The following is a 16862-nucleotide window of genomic DNA, read 5'->3' as shown; positions in this document are numbered from 1 at the left end:
CCATTCCTCCTTAGCTTACAAAGTTTTGAAGAACTTCCAACTTTTACTTTCAAAAATAATGGGTTTTTTTTTTTCCTCCTATAGGACTTTCATTTTTCCGTTTTGGCCTTTCTTTTTTTGTTTGTTTTGGACTTTTTTTGGTTGGGTTTTTTTTGTTGTTGTTTTTTTGGGGTTTTTTTGTTGTTTTGTGGTTTTTTGGTTGTTTTTTGTTCTTTTTTTGGGGGGGAGTTTTTTTTAAGTTACTTTTTGGTTGGTTTTTGTTGGTTTTTTTGGGGGGGGTTATTTCACTTCAACCTACAGCTTCACCTTTCCCTACCCATTAAATTAAGGCTCTAGCGAGCTGCAGAGGAGTGATGGTACAAAAGAAAAAGAAGGAAAACAGCAGAGATCTCACCCCAACACGCGCCCACAAAGCCAGAGTCCAACGAGGTCCCCCCAACGACCCTGGAGGGATCCCCACCAGCTGCTGCCAGAGCCCTACAGCAAAAAGGCCCCAAAGAAAGTTTTGTGCTCCTTGGTGTAATCCACCAGCTTGATGTCACTCACGTTGACCATCAGCTTGTCTCCCACCTCCAAGGAGACAACAGCGCCCAGATAAATGGGCTGGAACCAACCATTGCTGTTCTCACTGAGGGTCTTGGTGCCCGTCAGCAGCTGGGTGGGCTCGGGGTAGCTGTCGGTGACCTTGGTGATGATCTCGGTGACAGAGTTGGGCTTGGTGCTACTCTCAATGGGCCCTCGGAACGTGACCTGAGCGTACACGTAGTAGTCCCCAGACACAGGAATCACCAGAGCGTTGCTGGAATAACTCAGGTTGTTCTTGGTGAAGGCCAGGCCTCGCTTGTCTTCCCACTGCAGGATGGGCAGGTGGCTCCCCACAGTGCTGGCCAGGTCCTGCTTCTTCACTGCGGGAGGGAGAGAGAGAGAGAGGAGGGTGGGTGAGTTTGGTCCTGCCAGGGGTGTGGGGGTAACACGAGAGCTCTGCTCCAAAGGGGGAGGAATTTCAGTAAGGTGAGCAAAATGCTGGGGCAGAAACGTTCTTATTTCAGAGCTTGAAAACTGAGCTGAATGGGCTGCAGGACAACTGCCCAGGGGTATTTTTTCCACATTGCCCACACGGTGTTCAGATCTGAGCTGTCAGGACTGAAACCAAGGATGCTTTAGGAGGACCTTGGCACTGTGAGCTGGGCTTGGGGGTCCTGGTTGTGGGTCAGACCCCCAAAGGATGAGCTGTCCTTCCTCAAGGCTCACTCTCTGGCACTGGGAAGCAATGGAGATTCCCATCTCACCCATTTCCAGAGTGAAAACCCTGTCCTTAAGTGACACCAACACTGGGACAGTTGTACCAGGCTTGTACCTAGCGGTTGGGACAGCAAGAGGAAACACTAAACCATCCTTTTCTTCAGTAGGGGTGGATTGCAATTCTATTTCTTAGAGAGACACTGCTGTGCTTGCAAAGTGTCCACACTGCTCACCATGATGTGTCACCAAGCACTGAGACACTTGAACTTCTCCTCCTGCCAAGCTGCTTCTGAAGGGGGTGGGGGTTTCTCAGCCCTTGTCTTGAGCTCCTCCTCCTCCTGAGTGCTCTCAAGGACATCTTTTGCAGAATTGCTTTTGGTTTACCAGGGTCACTGGATTTCAGCAAAAACCCCAAAGACCCCACTGTGCTTCAAGAGGTCCAATTCCAAAGCAACACATTATATTTTAAACCATTTTTATCTCTCTCTTTCCCTTGTTTCTTTCTTTAATGCTTTTTCTGGAACAAAATACTTAAGCTTAGTCAGCCTCAACATTCCTCCAGACCTTTTTCCCCCCAATCTTGTGGTTACAAGCAGAGCTCCATTCCCTCCATCAGTCTGATCTAGGCTGAGGATGCTCCCCAGGCTGCAGAGGGAAAATCAGGGAATTTCTGCCCTATTCCTTTCATCTCCTCCACCACTTTGATTTCTCACACACAACAGACAGGAGAATAAACCCCAGCCCTTGCACATTTTTCTGCAGGGAAGCAAGAGTTGTCTCCGCTCTTTACTGACTGCCACATAAAATTGTTGTGCTCAAACAGCAGCAGTGGGAAGAAGAATCGGATAAAACCTGTGAGGATTCTGTCAGGTATTCATATGAACCTGGAAAATGAATGATGAATGCTGAGAAAAGACTGAGGGGACGGTGTTCTAGGAGCTGAGACCTTTTCAAGGAGCTTGTGTTAATGTTTAAAGTTGATTTGGATTCAGTATTTGGGGAAGGGGGGTGTGTGCATGGGAAGGGTGGCAAACGGAATGAAGGTGAGGGAAGGCTTTGAAATTCCCTTGGCAATAACCTTCAGGTTTATCCTGGGTGAAATGAGATTCAGAAAAAGGAATGTGCTCATCTCCCAGAGGCATCTGCTTCCCTCTTTTCCAGCAATAAATAATCCGTGAGGAGGCAGGAAGGTGTTAGGAGTGCAATTCCTTTAACATTCTCTGAGCAGCACAACAAAATAATGGCCTTTTTCATGTTAGTGCTGCTGAAGTACCAAATCCTTCTGATGTTTTCCCAGGAGGCAAAGTGGATGAGGGGAGTATTTCTGGGAAGGAGAAGCCAGACAGGGATTGTGACAGCAAGGAAAGCTAAATTATAGAAGTATGATAAGGTTTGAGACAATGGAGCTTGATACAGAGAGGGGAATAAAAGAAAGTGAAAGTGCTCCTGGGCTGCCTTCACCCTCATCCACCTCTCGGGTTAGGGACTGGTCTGAATCCTGGGAAAAGCTCAGGTAGCTTTGGATCACTCCAAAGATTTGCAAGAGCTTGGAGCAACACATCTCAGAGAGCAGAGGAAATCTTGTTTGAGATGGGAAGGATGAGGAAAGATCAGAGTATTTCCAGAAAATGTCCTGGGCTCTTTGCCATCTCTGGAATTTTGGGGGGAACTTGAAGAGAAGCTGCCTGTGAAATGTTCTTTTCTTGTAGAATGACACACTTAAAATATCAATGACAATTCCTCAATTAATTTTTATATTAGTTAAAAAATATATTTTATTAGCTACAGAATATGATAAGATCTCCAATGAACTACATGACTTCCTGACTTCTAGAATTAGTCAAGTTTCACAGCTTTAACCTCCCTTTTAGGACGAATCTCCCTCTATTGATGCTCTCTATTTTCAAGTTAATTAATTTTCCCCGTGCTTTCAATAACAGTCAGGAGGAAAAAAAAAAAAAGAACGTTCAAGTGCCTTTCAGCACAGCTGCTTTTCTAGAAGCAACTGTACTTTGTACTTGTCATTTATTTATTTATTTCCTAAATTCTGGAGCTCTACTTCCTGCAAATACACCTAGGATGTTAATTCCTGAAGTAATTAAAATCTGCTTTTAATAAAGGCTTCATTGCCACGGTTCCTTCCACTTTCCCACATGCTACAAATTCCTGGCATCTCTTAACTCTCCTGTCCCCAAAGCCCTTTTGGTTCAGTCCCTTGCTGGAGAATCCCTGTTGCTTGTCAGGTTTGGGGTACATTTTGTGCTGAATTTGTGGGGTTTCTGCAATTCTTAGCACCAGTGGGAGAGCCTAATCCTGAGCTCTGAGTCTCAGCAAGAGATTGGAGCCTGTAGGGTGCAAGGTCCTGTGTCTGCAGGGTCTCTGGTGCTCAAGTTCGTGCCCTGAGGATTTAACAAAGGTAATTTGAAAGGAGAAAAGATGCTCTGCCCAAATTTAGAGGTGGATTTGGGACCACTGCAGCACAAGGAGCACAAGCCAGGTCCTTCAACACTGGTCATCCACTGTGCCACGGGTGAAAAGAAGGAACAGGCACTGCTCTGCAGCCTGACCCCAAATCCAACCAAGTAAGTGGAGAGGGGATGATAGCAGGGCAAGGAGAAGCCCCAAATAAACACTAATGCACAGGAGGAAACGGGGATGGAGGAAAGTCTGAGCTGGGTGTTGGCACGTCTCAATAGGTAAAGTCATCAGGGAGGGGAGAGCTTGATGCCAGTTTGGACAAATAAAAATTCTCAGCATGAGTTAAAAAGGCCAAGAGCAGCTGGGAGATTTATCATAAAGGAACAGACACCAAAACATGGAGTTATTCTGCTGCTGCCAATTAATCAGTGCATTCCCAAAGAACTCTGGCTAATTCCCATTCCTCTCACTCCTCTGCTCTCACCTTCACAATATATGTGCCTAAAACTAGAAGAAGACAGAACAAAGGTGTGGAAGAGATTTCCTACAATTTAGGATTTGTAGTCTGCCACCTTCACTTTGAAAAAGGCACCTGAGGTGGGGGAATGTAACAAAGATCAGGAGAATAATTATTCCTTCTACACTTTCTATGCACAAGTCGTGGTTTCTGAGAAGACAAAACCAGGGTGGAACACAAGAAATGATTTTGCACGGAGTTGAAAATAACAGGAAATATTTTCTGCCTGCAAAGTGCTTGGAAACTCCCTGCCACAGGGAGAAGCACCAGGAATATGTTCAGGCTTAAAACAAGGGTCAAAGATAATCCATAGATATTGGGTTCCTTGATGACTACACAGCACAGCACAGCAAGGAGAGAAAAAATTCCCTTAACTTTCCCCTTTTCTTGCCCTTTTCTACGGCCAACAGTGACTGGCCCCCAGCAGAATGCCAAAGAGGATGGGCACAGTGGCCTGGGAATGATGGCAAAGGAATTTTTGTAAATATGGGGGCGGAGGAAATTCGGAGAAAACTGTTGGGTGTTTCCCTGTGGCCACTGGGCTTTTGTGCAGCCCAGGGAAGTTCCCACCAGCAGAGCAGAGCTTTGGCTGCTCCTCTGAGTTACTGGAGCCTCTGGATCTCTCTGCCATGGGGCACTTGGGAAAACAAAACCTTCCAGGAGCAGACACTGTCCTCTTGCTCTTTAAAACGTGCACTTAAGCAAAGATGTGATTTTGGACAAGGACAGGTCAGTTTTGGAGCTCCAGAAACACCCGTGTCCAAGGGAAAGGCACCAGGGATGTGCATCAGGGAAGGAAACTCTGCTGGGAAATACATCAGCCCTGAGCTGAAGATTGATTGAACCCTGGAGGTGGATTTTGATTGAGCTCTGCAGGAGGATTTGAGAGAATCGCCCCAGCACTTCCTGCATTTCTCAAGTTACAAAGTGCACCCTGGGGCAACACTCGAGGCACTGGGGAAGCCTCTGCAGTGAGCTGTACTTTGGGGAGGGATAAATGGCATCAGGCCAGCTGGAAAACGCTTTGGCACTCACTCCATCCACACTGGAGCCAGACAGGAGCTTTTCTCTGGGAGTACCTCAAATTTTCTGCGTGGGTGGAGCTGGCGAGGGTGGGGGATGTCTCAGGGCAGTGTCCTTGGTGTAGAGACGGCTTCAAGGCTGAGGTGGTGAGACAGGGACCTTGGAGATGCTGGCACCCCCTGGAAAGGCATGGGAGCCTCTTGGAAAGGCCTGGAAGCCTCTTGGAAAGGCCTGGCAGCCTACCCTGTGACAGGACTTTGTGACAGCACCTTCCTACCACAACATAAAGGCCTGGAGGGCTCAACTTGGCATTACCCTTCCCCTGCTTGCTCTGAAATGTGTCAGAGATGATCTCACTGAAAACATGGGGGGTTGGATGGGAATATGGTGTGTGTGGCCTGAGTCAGGCCTTGTTGAAAAATAAAATAAAACTGGCCTGATTTCACCTGATTTTGCTCCAAAACTTGTAATTCTTGCAAATTCACTTCTCCACGAGGGCTCACTTGAGCTCCTTCCCCTGCCTTTTTTGGAGGATTCAGCAGATCACTGAGACATCAGGCATCTATTTCAGTTCTGTTACAAAAGCTGGTCATTCAATAAAGCAAACAGCTTGGAAAAGTGGTGACATTTCTGTCCTGCCTCCTTAGTGGGCCCTTTCCTACAGACACAACACCCCCAATCTGGCGTGGCCAACAAGGCAAAGATGAGTATTATGTTCTCCATGTTCTGCTCCTGTCAGATCCACGTGGGCCAAGGTTATTGAACCACAACATCTGCTGTAAAAACGCTTCAGTTTTGAACAAGAATTACCTGTCAGGTGAGCTCGTGGCTTCTCTGCGCTGGAAAGTGTGTCCGTAACTGAGTGAAAAGGGAAAAAAAATGGTGTGAGGATGTTTGCTGCTGTTCAATAATAAAATCACAGAATGTCCTGAGCTGGAAGGAATCCACAGGGATCATCCAGTGCAGCCCCACCAACAGACCCCCACCAACCCCACCCTGGGCATCCCTGGCAGCGCTGTCCAAACGCTCCTGGAGCTCTGGCAGCCTCGGGGCCGTGCCCATTCCCTGGGGAGCCTGGGCAGTGCCCAGCACCCTCTGGGGGAAGAACTTATTCCTAAGTCAACAAAATGTGAGTGGTGGTTGATGCCTGTGAGGAAATGTGTGCAGGCCCTCTCCATTTCTGCAGAGGTCTGAGACAGGAGTTATTTGCTGGGATCCCTTGTTACCCCTGAGGTAATAAACTGCAAACGAGGGAGTTTGTCATGATGCCATGAGGATTTTTTGCCTTTTCTTTTATACCCCTGTTGTACCTTTTTGCAATTTCTGTATTCTTGGTGCTTTTTCCCTGCATTCTTGGACTTAAGTTTGTCAGGCTAGGAGACTGAACATTTTAGAGGCTTTGTGGCTGGGGATCGGTGTGCCCTGGGCCCCAGGGTCCCCTCCGGAGCGCATTCTGTGAGCTAGGATGGAGCCATCCAGGCGGGGGCTCCTTGGGGAGGGGGCTTGCTCGGGCCTCTCATTGGGGAATCTTTGATGGATGTGCTAATTGGTGGAACCTATGGGGTCATACCCGATCTTTTGGGATATACTCGGCGGGGTGCATTTCGATGCATATGACCTGGGCGTGTGCACCTAAGGATCCTTAAAATAAATACCAAGGTAAAATCCCTTTTCCCCTTCTAACCGTGTATGACTCTTGATTTTAAGACCAGGAAAAGGCATCAGTCAGAGCTGCTGCAGCACCAACAGGGCGCATTGTGGCTGCGTCCTAAACTGCTGGAGGGTGAACAGAGGGGAAGCGTGAGGAGCAGGGGCTCCCAAATCCCTGCTTTCGCTTGTTCAGGGAGCCCCAGTGACCCTGCAGGGCTGTGGGGGAAGCCGGTGCTTGCACAGCTTTCACAGCCCTGCGGTTAGAAATGCTCCCATTTCACTCTCTTATCTCCCTGCATCTTCTCAACCGGGTTTGCCTCTGTGCGCCCTGGCAGGTTTGTCTCGGCAGGGATGGGGTGGTGAGGGCAGAGGGAGGTGGGGAGGTGTGTGCTGGGACTGCAGCACCCACAGGGGCCAGCGTGGGGGAAAGGGTGGCAAACTCACCGGCAGCTACTGCTCGTTGCTTCAGAAAGTGAGAGCCCCTCTCCTCTGTGACCTGCAGGGGAGAGTTACAGGCAGTCAGCTCAGGGTGCCCAGTACCCCGCAGAGGGGTTTGTGTGAGTTATCCCAGAACATGGAACACGCGGCAGGGACATCAGTGAGCTCAGCTGGAGCTTTTCGGCAAAAAGGTGAGTCCTGACAAGTCTTTGCTTCATTGTGAAAGGAATGAGAGGGATTTGTCTTTACAAACAAACTGTGGGCCTGCTCGGAGATAAAGCCAGATACTGAGAGGTGAAAGAAGCAATGGGAGGAACCATAAATTCCATAGGAATTCCACTGATCGGCACAGACTGTTACTCACTCAAGGCGGTGCTAAATCTCTGGATTTAAAGAAAAGAACAGAGGCACAAGGAAAAAGGAATGGGGGGGGTTCACATTAGAAGGGGGTCTGTGTTAGGTGATTTGGGAAGTCTGTACCTCTCAATACCCCAGCCAATGGGGAAAGAGAGAGGGAAATGCTGCTGGGCAATTAGGATAAATAGGTGGCTGTGTCCTCCAACAACTTGAGAGACCCCACAGGAATGTCCCATGGCCTCTCCCTTTATTCGAATAAAGTAACAGGACTCCTCTGTCTCCTTTTTGGACATAAACCTCTGCTGTTTGTGGATTAATTTTCCTGACAACTGCAAGACATTTCTGCTGTTGGTTTGGAACTGCCTTCATCTCCGAAAGGATTCCAGGACCCTGGGGGAGGTTGTGTTAAACTCTGCAGCTGGACAAGCCCTTGGCATAACCGGGAGGGCAGTGGCAGAGTGGCCAGTGGGAATCAGCCATGAGTGGGATGGTGACACCATCCAGCACTGCCAGAGCCCCTCTGCTGCCTGGAGCCTCTCCTGCCCCCCGATCCATGCAGAGCAAGCAGAGCAAAGGGAGAGATTCTCCTCAAGGCAGGGCAGGTCTGAGCCTTTACAGGAGCAAAGGTTCACCCACACCACCAGCTCGGAGCCTGGAAGTGTCCAGGAGAAACCACCACCAGACTGGAATTATTCCTTCAAGATGCATCGTACCATGACACACAGAGAAAACTGGTGGCCCACACGTGCTGCTGTAATGACATAACTTGTCCTGCTTTTCCCTTGAAGGGACATTTCCAGCTGAAGAGGTGACTCTGCATCCCTTCAGAGAGCAGAGACTGGGGTGGATCAGCTCCACCTGCTTTTTGTCCTGCACCTGTCTCATTCCAGACTAAGCCTGTTCCTTAGGTCTGTCTGGAATTTTGGGTGAATTCCTGGGGGGACAGGAGCTGAGCAGGTCTGAGAGAGCAGCTGGCAGTGGCTGAGCTCTGCTGCTCTGAGCTTGCACTGGGGAAGGCTCATCCTTCCTCTCCCCTGGAATTCCATTCTGGAGCTGAACACTCCCATTCCCCTCGGGCAGAACATGGCCCTGGGCCCTGCCAAGTGCTGCTGCCCTGAGGGCGAGTGGTTCAGAGGGACTGTGCCTGTCACACGCCTGCCCTGCCAGGGCTGTGCCTCCTGAGTCACCAAAAATATACTGAATAAACTGAATAAACTGCCCCTGGTCATCTCCTAGAGAAGGATTTGAGGCACTTTGTCCAATAAAAGGCTGAAACAATATTAATATGTAGATGCTGAAGCTGTCTCCTGCCGGCTGTGTCTCACACAGCTTCAAACACCGCAGGAGAAGGAGAAAATAGATCATTTATATTGTCTGGGGAAGGAGAATGTTTGCAGAAGGAGAGTCTGCCTGCCTGGATTTGGGGACTGCTGGCTGCTCCAGTAAACCCAAAGATAGTTTAATGTTTTACTGGAAGTAAACATCCGTGGGCTCCTGCAGAACACAGCCATTTCTAAAATAGCTGCTCCAGTGCGTTGGGAAAAAAATGGAGAAGGAAAACTGTAGGGAAAATTCTCCTTCCCCTCCCCCCTTGCCCACCTGTACACAAATGCCCAGCCCCAGCAGCGTCCTGGAAGAGATTGGTGTGAAATTCCAGAGTGGGGCTGAGGGAAAATTGGTGCTGTGCTGTCCAGGAGATTTCCGAGCCTTTCATTATGTGTAAGGACTTTCACAGTCCTGCTTTCTGCAGTGACTAACCACGACTGCCCCGTTGAAGTGACACAGTCAGACTTTGTCCCTGCCCCGGTGGGAAGCACGAGGTCAGAATTAAGGATTTCCCTCACACTCCCCTTGCTTTCAGCCCCGGCGTATTCACCTAGGAGTATATTTACACACTGCTTGTGTGACATTCCCTACATATTTACCAAGTGATTAATTGTCTTATTTCCCAAATGATCCCATTCTCTAACGATTCTACAGCCAGCTAAAAAATTAGTCCCAAACCTACATTTAAGGACGTAACTTCTGCAGAACTGTTTACATACTTGAAGCCAAATTTCTGCTGAAGTTCCTTGTTTAAACTTGGATGTTGCAATCCAAACAAGAGGTGGCAGGAAAAAGGGAAAGAGAGCAAGAAGAATTCTGCTTCTTTGTAAAAGATAAAGAAAAGGGGTTTTTTTAAAACCTAAATGTACTTATTTCCTAAGAAAGCCAGATGGAAACAAGATGCTGAAGGACAGAGTGATGCAGAAGAGATGCTGAAGGACAAAGTGCTGCAGCAGATACAGCAGAGGGATAGAGCAAGGTGTGAAATCATTCTGTTGCTTGGCAAAGGTGTTGCTGTTCTTTTTTTCCCCCTAATTGTGCTATTTGATAAGAGTATAAATATAAATCTCCCCTAGAAAATGTTTTAGTGGCAGACAATGCTGCATAATGACCAGGTATCAGTAATGCTTGTCCTGAACAGGCACAGATGTTGTGCACGGATGGGGAGGGAGAACTGAGCAGCACGAGACAGCAGAGAGAACATTTACACAATTAGTGCTTTTCTCTCTTTTCCCTTTCTTGCTCAGCTGTGATTCTGAAAAGTTCACAGCTTCAGTTTTCCCTTTGGCTACTGTGGAGAGCCCAACCACTGGGTGATGCTGAAAATCCCACCCTGAGCTGACTCACAGGTATTTGGACAGGCAGCTTTAATTGCCCTGGGGATTGCTGTGTGCAGGACATTTCTGGATGGTTCTGGTACCAAAAACATCCAAAAGCCCCAGTGCATTTATATCCAGACATTGCTACACTCAAAAAGAAGGGCTGATATCCAATGGGCATGGGAAGAGCAGCTGGCACTGCAGGCAGAGGGATTGATGAACAAAATATCCCCAGCTCCTCCATCCACTCCATTGTCAGCACCATTTCACAGGGAGGGTCTCTGCAGCTCATGGCCAGTACAGAAACCCAAATTTTTCTAACTCCAGAGATGCTGCATGGTCTGGGCCAGGAATTTTTGGTAGGAATGTGGCCTGTGCCACTAAAAACTGGCTTCAATCAGAACATTTTGCTGCCTGGTGGAAGCCTGTACCCAAGGCATGTGCCCACAAGGAACATTTGCATCCAGCAGCAGTGGCCAGGCAGGGATTTAACTGGTGCTGGCTTTGGAAGCAGAATCCCAACACCTGGGCCCATCCAGCTGTGCTTGCTGCTCCTCCCCAGGGATTTCTCCTTCCCCAAAGATCAGGAAGCCTTTTGAGGTTCTTCTCCTTCCTTTATGGACAGGCCATGAGGGCAGATCTTCCCTGGGATTTGTTGCCAGCTTTCTGGCTTCATCCTTTGGGGCAGGATCCAGGTGGAGCCTCTGGGATTTTCAAGTTCCTCCTGCTCTGCACCAGGTCCCTTCTCCATTGCCAGGCTGCCAAGGCACAGACAGGGCACACAGGGGCATGTCCAACCCTTTGGAATTCCCATCTGGAACTCCTCTTCATGCTGCTTGTGGCCCTGACATGCCCAGAATGCCGTGAAAAAGAAACCCAAATACCAACTTCTCCAGGCCACAGGACATGATGCTCTGTTGAGTGGGATGCTGAGGCAGCCCGAGCTGCTGTCCTGTGCCATCCAAGTGATGGTTTTGGGAACTCAGACTGAAACTTGGCTTCCCTTCGAGGAAGGATGGCCCTTCCTCTGGCAGGGCACCACTACGGCCTTTATACAGATTTCTTGCTAATAACACAAGCCACGTGTCCTGGTTTGAAGAACTCTCCTCGCTCTGGACTGAAGCACAAAAGAAAGCGATTTCTCTTTCCCAAAGGAGCAGTGGAGTGAGCCTGGAAGGTGTCCAGGAGAAACCACCACCAGACTGGAATTATTCCTTCAAGATGCATCGTACCATGACACACAGAGAAAACTGGTGGCCCACACGTGCTGCTGTAATGACATAACTTGTCCTGCTTTTCCCTTGAAGGGCCACTTCCAGTGGAAGAGGTGACTCTGCATCCCTTCAGAGGCACCAGGTGACACCACATGCACCCACAGAGAGGCAGGGATGAGCAAAGCGCCTCACCCCGTGGGCAGCGTGCCCAGGGTCACACCCCTGTTGCACAAACCTTCCCGGGCTTCCCTTCTCCTCTTTGCTCCAGGAAGGACGCGCTCAGGAATTTACTCCATCTGCTCCTCACCTGCTGAGTCCCTCCCTCCTCCCAGGACTGTCACCAGAGCACGAGAAGGTGACAATTGTGTGTGGGCTGAGCTCTGTGGGGCAACCAGAGGACTCTGCCCGTGGGCTGCAAGGGTCAGGAGGCCAATACTCATTTGGGGCAAGCTCGGGGCTGCCCACTCATCCCAGTATGCCCAGGGCACCCACACCCCAAAACCAGTGCCCCAAAGAGCTCTGCCACACAAGTCTGGTCCCAGAAGTCTTCATCTGAGCTGTCAATGGGGCACATGAGGACGGAGTCATTTAGTAAACTTCGAATGCAGAAGGAAATGCAAAAGACATTTTCCTGCGAGCTTTCATGCCCAGAAACATTCCCAGGGACTGAACCGCCCCGAACCTGCAGGCTCCTTGGGCACACATCTCCCTGGGGAACTCACAGCAAGGCACCCGGGCAGACACATCCACCCCTCTGCGCTGTCCTGCCAGACAACACCGATGGCACAGAGAGCAGCAGGGTGAATGAAAAATCGGGAACAGGCAGGGCCCAGCCGAGGTGCAGCCCCTCCCACGGCACCCCGGGCACCTGGCCAGCCCCGATGACTTTCCTCTTCCTCCCCGGGACTCGCAGAGGTTGTAACTCCTCTGATCACCTCCTTACATCCCTGTGGACACATTACGTGCTGCTAATGGGGAACAGGAGCACGGAAGAGGTTGTAACTCCTCTGATCACCTCGTTACATCACTGTGGAAACATTATGTGCTGCTGACTGGGAGCATGAGCACAGCAATGCACACCGGTGTTGCAATTCTGATGGATTACGTTGCGCTTTTCCTCGTAAGAAGCCAAACCCACTCATAAAAATGCTTTTCTCTGCTAACTCTGCCAATAGGATCACGAGCCATTGGATGGATTAAACAAGTTAACATTTGATTTTTCTTTCACTCCAAGATTGTTTCAATACTGAACTCTCATGGGACACAAACCCAGAGCAGCAGCAGAGAATCCCCAAAACACCTTTTTTTAGTGTCTTTTACCCCCAATCTGAAGTAGCACCCAGCTTTCCAAGCTCCTCCACCTTCAGCCTCTGCTCTGCCATAATTCCACACTTCTGGAACTGAGGGCCCCTGAATCCTCTCAGAACGTGCCCAGCCCTTGAGGAAAGCTGTGCTCTGGCACCTGCAGGTAGGACAGCCTGGGTTTCTAGAGCTGGGCTCGACAGCAGTGACAGGGTCAGGTCAGCATCACCCCTCATACACTCAAGGAATGGCCAGATTTAGCAGCCTGAGAAGCTTCACAGAGGTAGAACCAGGTACCACAGAGGATGCTGCACCCTGAAATCGGCATCACTCGGGCAGCGCAGCCTCGGGGTCACCCAGGGGCCAGCACCTCCCTAAACACCCCCGGGCTAAGCGTGAGCCAGGTGACAAACCTGCCTCCGAGGCCACTGAAAAGCCAACCCCCCTTTCTCAGGCCCTTCCTCGCTGATTAACTGGGGAATTACAGACCTGAAGCTAAAATTCAAAGCTTATTTCTCCAGACCTAGAGCATGGGGCATTCCTGCCGAATGCACAGCCTTCCATGGGAATCGGCACTTGCAGGAGGAATGGAGCATCATGGAACGGGGTTACAAGCAGCACAGCACAAGTTTGTAGGGCTGGGAGCAAAGTGAGTGCAGCTGTTTGGCAAAGGAGAAGAGCTGAGATGATCCCTAGGTCTAGAGAAAGTTTTAATGAGGAGTGAAAAACAGGATAGAAAACTTAGGGTCTGACTCCCTTAATTGTCTCAAATCAGATCTCTGCAGAAGTTTGCATTAATGATAATTAATAATCCACCAGAGCTGTAGCTGTCAGCCCAGGGACGGGTGGCTGACCCACTGGCATCAGCAGATCTTCCTGAAATCAGACACTGGGAGGGGAAACCGCAGATTTAAGCCAAAAGAAGGGAGGAAAGTATGCCAAAAATCTGGCAGAAATCAGTGCGCGGACACTGATTTCCACCAACCAGTGATTTTTTTAAGCATTCCCTGCAGCACAGCAAGAAAAGTTTTCGAGTCATGTACTCTACTTGTGACCTCAGTGAAAGTAAGGAACAGTTAGTTAAAAAGAACGAGCAACCATCAGGTTCATCCTCGGCGTAAGCAAGAAGGAATGTAACAGCGAGTCTCTTAAACACGATGAGTTCGTAACGAGGATTCAAAGAGCTCCACAAAGGCTCCGTTTGGAGGCGCGGGACAGGACTCAGGTGCGTCCGTGCCTTACCTGGCTGCCACAGGAGCTGGGCGCTCGCAGGTTCCCGATCAGCAGGTAAGCGGTGGGCAGCATGAGCAGCAGCACCGCGAGCAGGCACAGCAGCAGCGCGCACCGTATCCTCCTCAAATCCTTGCGGAGGTGCATCCCGGCGCTTTGGCCGATGCCGGGAGCCGCAGCCTCCGGGCCGATCTCCACCACACGCTCCATGGCAGCAGCGCCGGGCTCGTTCTCCGAGAGAGCCGGGCACTGCCAATCCTCTTGTGGTGCCTGGCCTGCATGGAGACCCCCATTAAATAAGAGCTGCCCCGAGTGTGGGAAGGCACCGCCACACACACACACCCTCCCTCCCTCCCGAGGAATGCACCGCCTACAATAGAAACCCGGCAGGGAGAGCGGGAGCACCGCGCTCCCCGCGCTGCCCGGGGCCGGCTCCTGCCTCCCGACGGCTTTGCCTCCCCCCTCTCGGTGCAGAAGGAAGCCAGGAAAGTCCCAGTGGGTGGAACCAGGATAAACCCCGCTGCTGGGCTGGATAAGCTCGCAGGCTTTTCCGCGTGGCACGGGGAACATGAAACCAATGGGAGTGAAAGTGAGAAGCAGGGGGGGAGAGAGGCAGAGGCGAGCGGAGCCCGGCAGTTTCTTCTTTCCCAGAGAAAGAGGAAGAGGCTTTTGGGGAAGGTGAGACGACATGAAGCAAGTGACCCCAAAGAAGGGTCTGGTTCTCTGAAGTGTTGCTTCATCCCTTCTTTCTAGCAGAATTCACAAGAGGCTGCCCGTTGCTCAACGTTGCATCTTTTGCACCAAACCGTCAGGGCTTAGGCCCCAAATCGGATGTTTGTCTGCTCTGGGGCTCATCTTCTCCCAAATGACCTTAATTAAAAACCTTAACAAAAAATTGTGCTGTCACAGGAGTCTGTTATTGCTACTTGGAAAAGTGTGATTTTGGAATAACGATGTCAATCTTACTTGACTGACAGCTTCTATCCCCGATAGAGAGGGGCTGCTCATCCTCTGGAGCTGATCAGCAGCACAACCGGGAGGAACAAGCTCTGCTGGCAGCTGATGTCCAGCTGGAAGGGGCTCCTGTATCCCAGGAAAGTTCCTTCCTTGCTCCCTGCTGCTCTGCAGCAGCCCATCCTCCACAAGGAAATCCAATCATTTAGGAAGTGCTTGGCATGGAGATGTTGCCATTTAGACTTACCCAGACTGCTGAAATTGGACTTTTTTGTCCCCAGGAAAGTTCTCATTAAAACAGAAACTTTCTTTGATGTGTATCTGCACACACAGTGATGTGCAGGAACTTCTCCTTTTTCCCTGCGTAGAGAAACAGGCTGGAAATTTGAACGCTTGTGTAGTCAGAGAGGTTTGGTTTCCCCCACCTTGCCAGGAAAAGCATTTCAGATTTGGGTTTTTAGAAAATAAGACCAAAGAAAGAAAACTATTTTCTCAGGCCCCAGGTTATCTGTAACATCCTTTTCCCCCCAAAAATACAGCCAGCTTTTATTATTTCAATGACACTGCTAAAAATCTTCCTGTTGTGATAGTTTAGTGCAGCTCTTGGTACTCTGGAGAGCTACAAGTCATGCTCTGAGCAGAGCACATGATTTGGTCAGCGAGGCTGACTGAGGCTGCCAGCAGCAAGGATGGGATTCCTGCCAGCAGAGCAGAGAGGGAATAGACCAGGGAAAGAGAAAGTATGAGAGTGTAAGCAAGAAATAGTGAAAGCCATTCTATGATTTACCATCTCTCTTATCTCCCATTTAGGGAGATAAGAGAGATGGTAAATCATAGAATGGTTGGGTGGGAAGGGATCTTAAAGGTCCCCCAGTGCCACCCCTGCCATGGGCAGGGACACCTCCCACTGGCCCAGGCTGCTCCCAGCCCCAATGTCCAGCCTGGCCTTGGGCACTGCCAGGGATCCAGGGGCAGCCCCAGCTGCTCTGGGCACCCTGTGCCAGGGCCTGCCCACCGTCCCAATATCCCATCCATCCCTGCCCTCTGGCAGTGGGAAGCCATTCCCTGTGTCCTCTCACTCCAAACCCTTGGAAATTGTCTCTCTCCATCTTTCCTGCAGCTCCTTCAGGCCCTGCAAGGCCACACTGAGGTCACCCCAAAGCTTCTCCTCTCCAGGCTGAACAATCCCAGCTCTCCCAGCCTTTCCTCCCAGCAGAGCTGCTCCATCCCTCTGATCCCCCTGGAGCCTCCTCTGGCCTCTCTCCAGCAGCTCCAGGTCCTTCCTGTGCTGGGCCCCGGGGCTGGGGCAGCTCTGCAGGTGGGGTCTCACCTGAGCACAGGGGCACAGGGGCACAATCCCCCTGCCCTGCTGCCCACACTGGGGCTCAGCCCAGGGCAGGGGGTTCAGGGGTGGCTCCTACCCAGCCCCTCACCCAGCACATCTTTGTAAAGCACCAAAGGCCACGTGCTCCAATCCCAGCCAAACCACATCGCTCCTGTGGGGCCTTTGACAAGTGACTGACTGCGTTTCCTTCCTTAATTCACTGTTTGTTTGCATTTAGACTGTAACACCTTGGGAACAAGGACTGCTCTCTGCTTTCACAGTGCCCAGATCTCATTTCAGGGTAGGTGTGGCTCCATTTATCCTCGAATAAAAGAGCTCATATTTCTGCAAAGTGCTGTGTAGAGATGTGATTTTTTAACTTTTTCTTATTTCTGGTGTTGCAGTTGCATACTCTAGGACAAAATACCAAAAAACCTGATACTAATATTTTGACCACGAGTGTCAAAGTTAATTTTCTTTTCACTGTGAGTGCTACAAAAAGCTTAAAATTATATTCACGGCATGGGCCTTGCCAGCAGATGGACACA

The 16862-nt window shown here is 50.1% G+C and overlaps 1 protein-coding gene across 1 annotated transcript; it reads right to left on the bottom strand.

Moving 5' to 3' along the window:
- Positions 1 to 280: 280 nt before the first annotated feature.
- Positions 281 to 14246, bottom strand: TNFSF15 (TNF superfamily member 15; the record flags this gene model as incomplete). Its single annotated transcript, XM_082295091.1, has 4 exons — positions 281 to 905; positions 6011 to 6058; positions 7295 to 7346; positions 14049 to 14246. The coding sequence occupies 4 exons, from the start codon at positions 14244 to 14246 to the stop codon at positions 478 to 480; spliced, it is 726 nt and encodes a 241-aa protein (XP_082151217.1). The 3' UTR covers positions 281 to 477.
- Positions 14247 to 16862: the final 2616 nt, after the last annotated feature.

Source organism: Coloeus monedula (genome assembly GCF_965178545.1).
Source record: "Coloeus monedula genome assembly, chromosome: 21".
NCBI classification, from domain to species: domain Eukaryota; kingdom Metazoa; phylum Chordata; class Aves; order Passeriformes; family Corvidae; genus Coloeus; species Coloeus monedula.
Note: the sequence above shows the minus strand (reverse complement) of the source record. Positions and strands in the feature narration are given on the sequence as shown.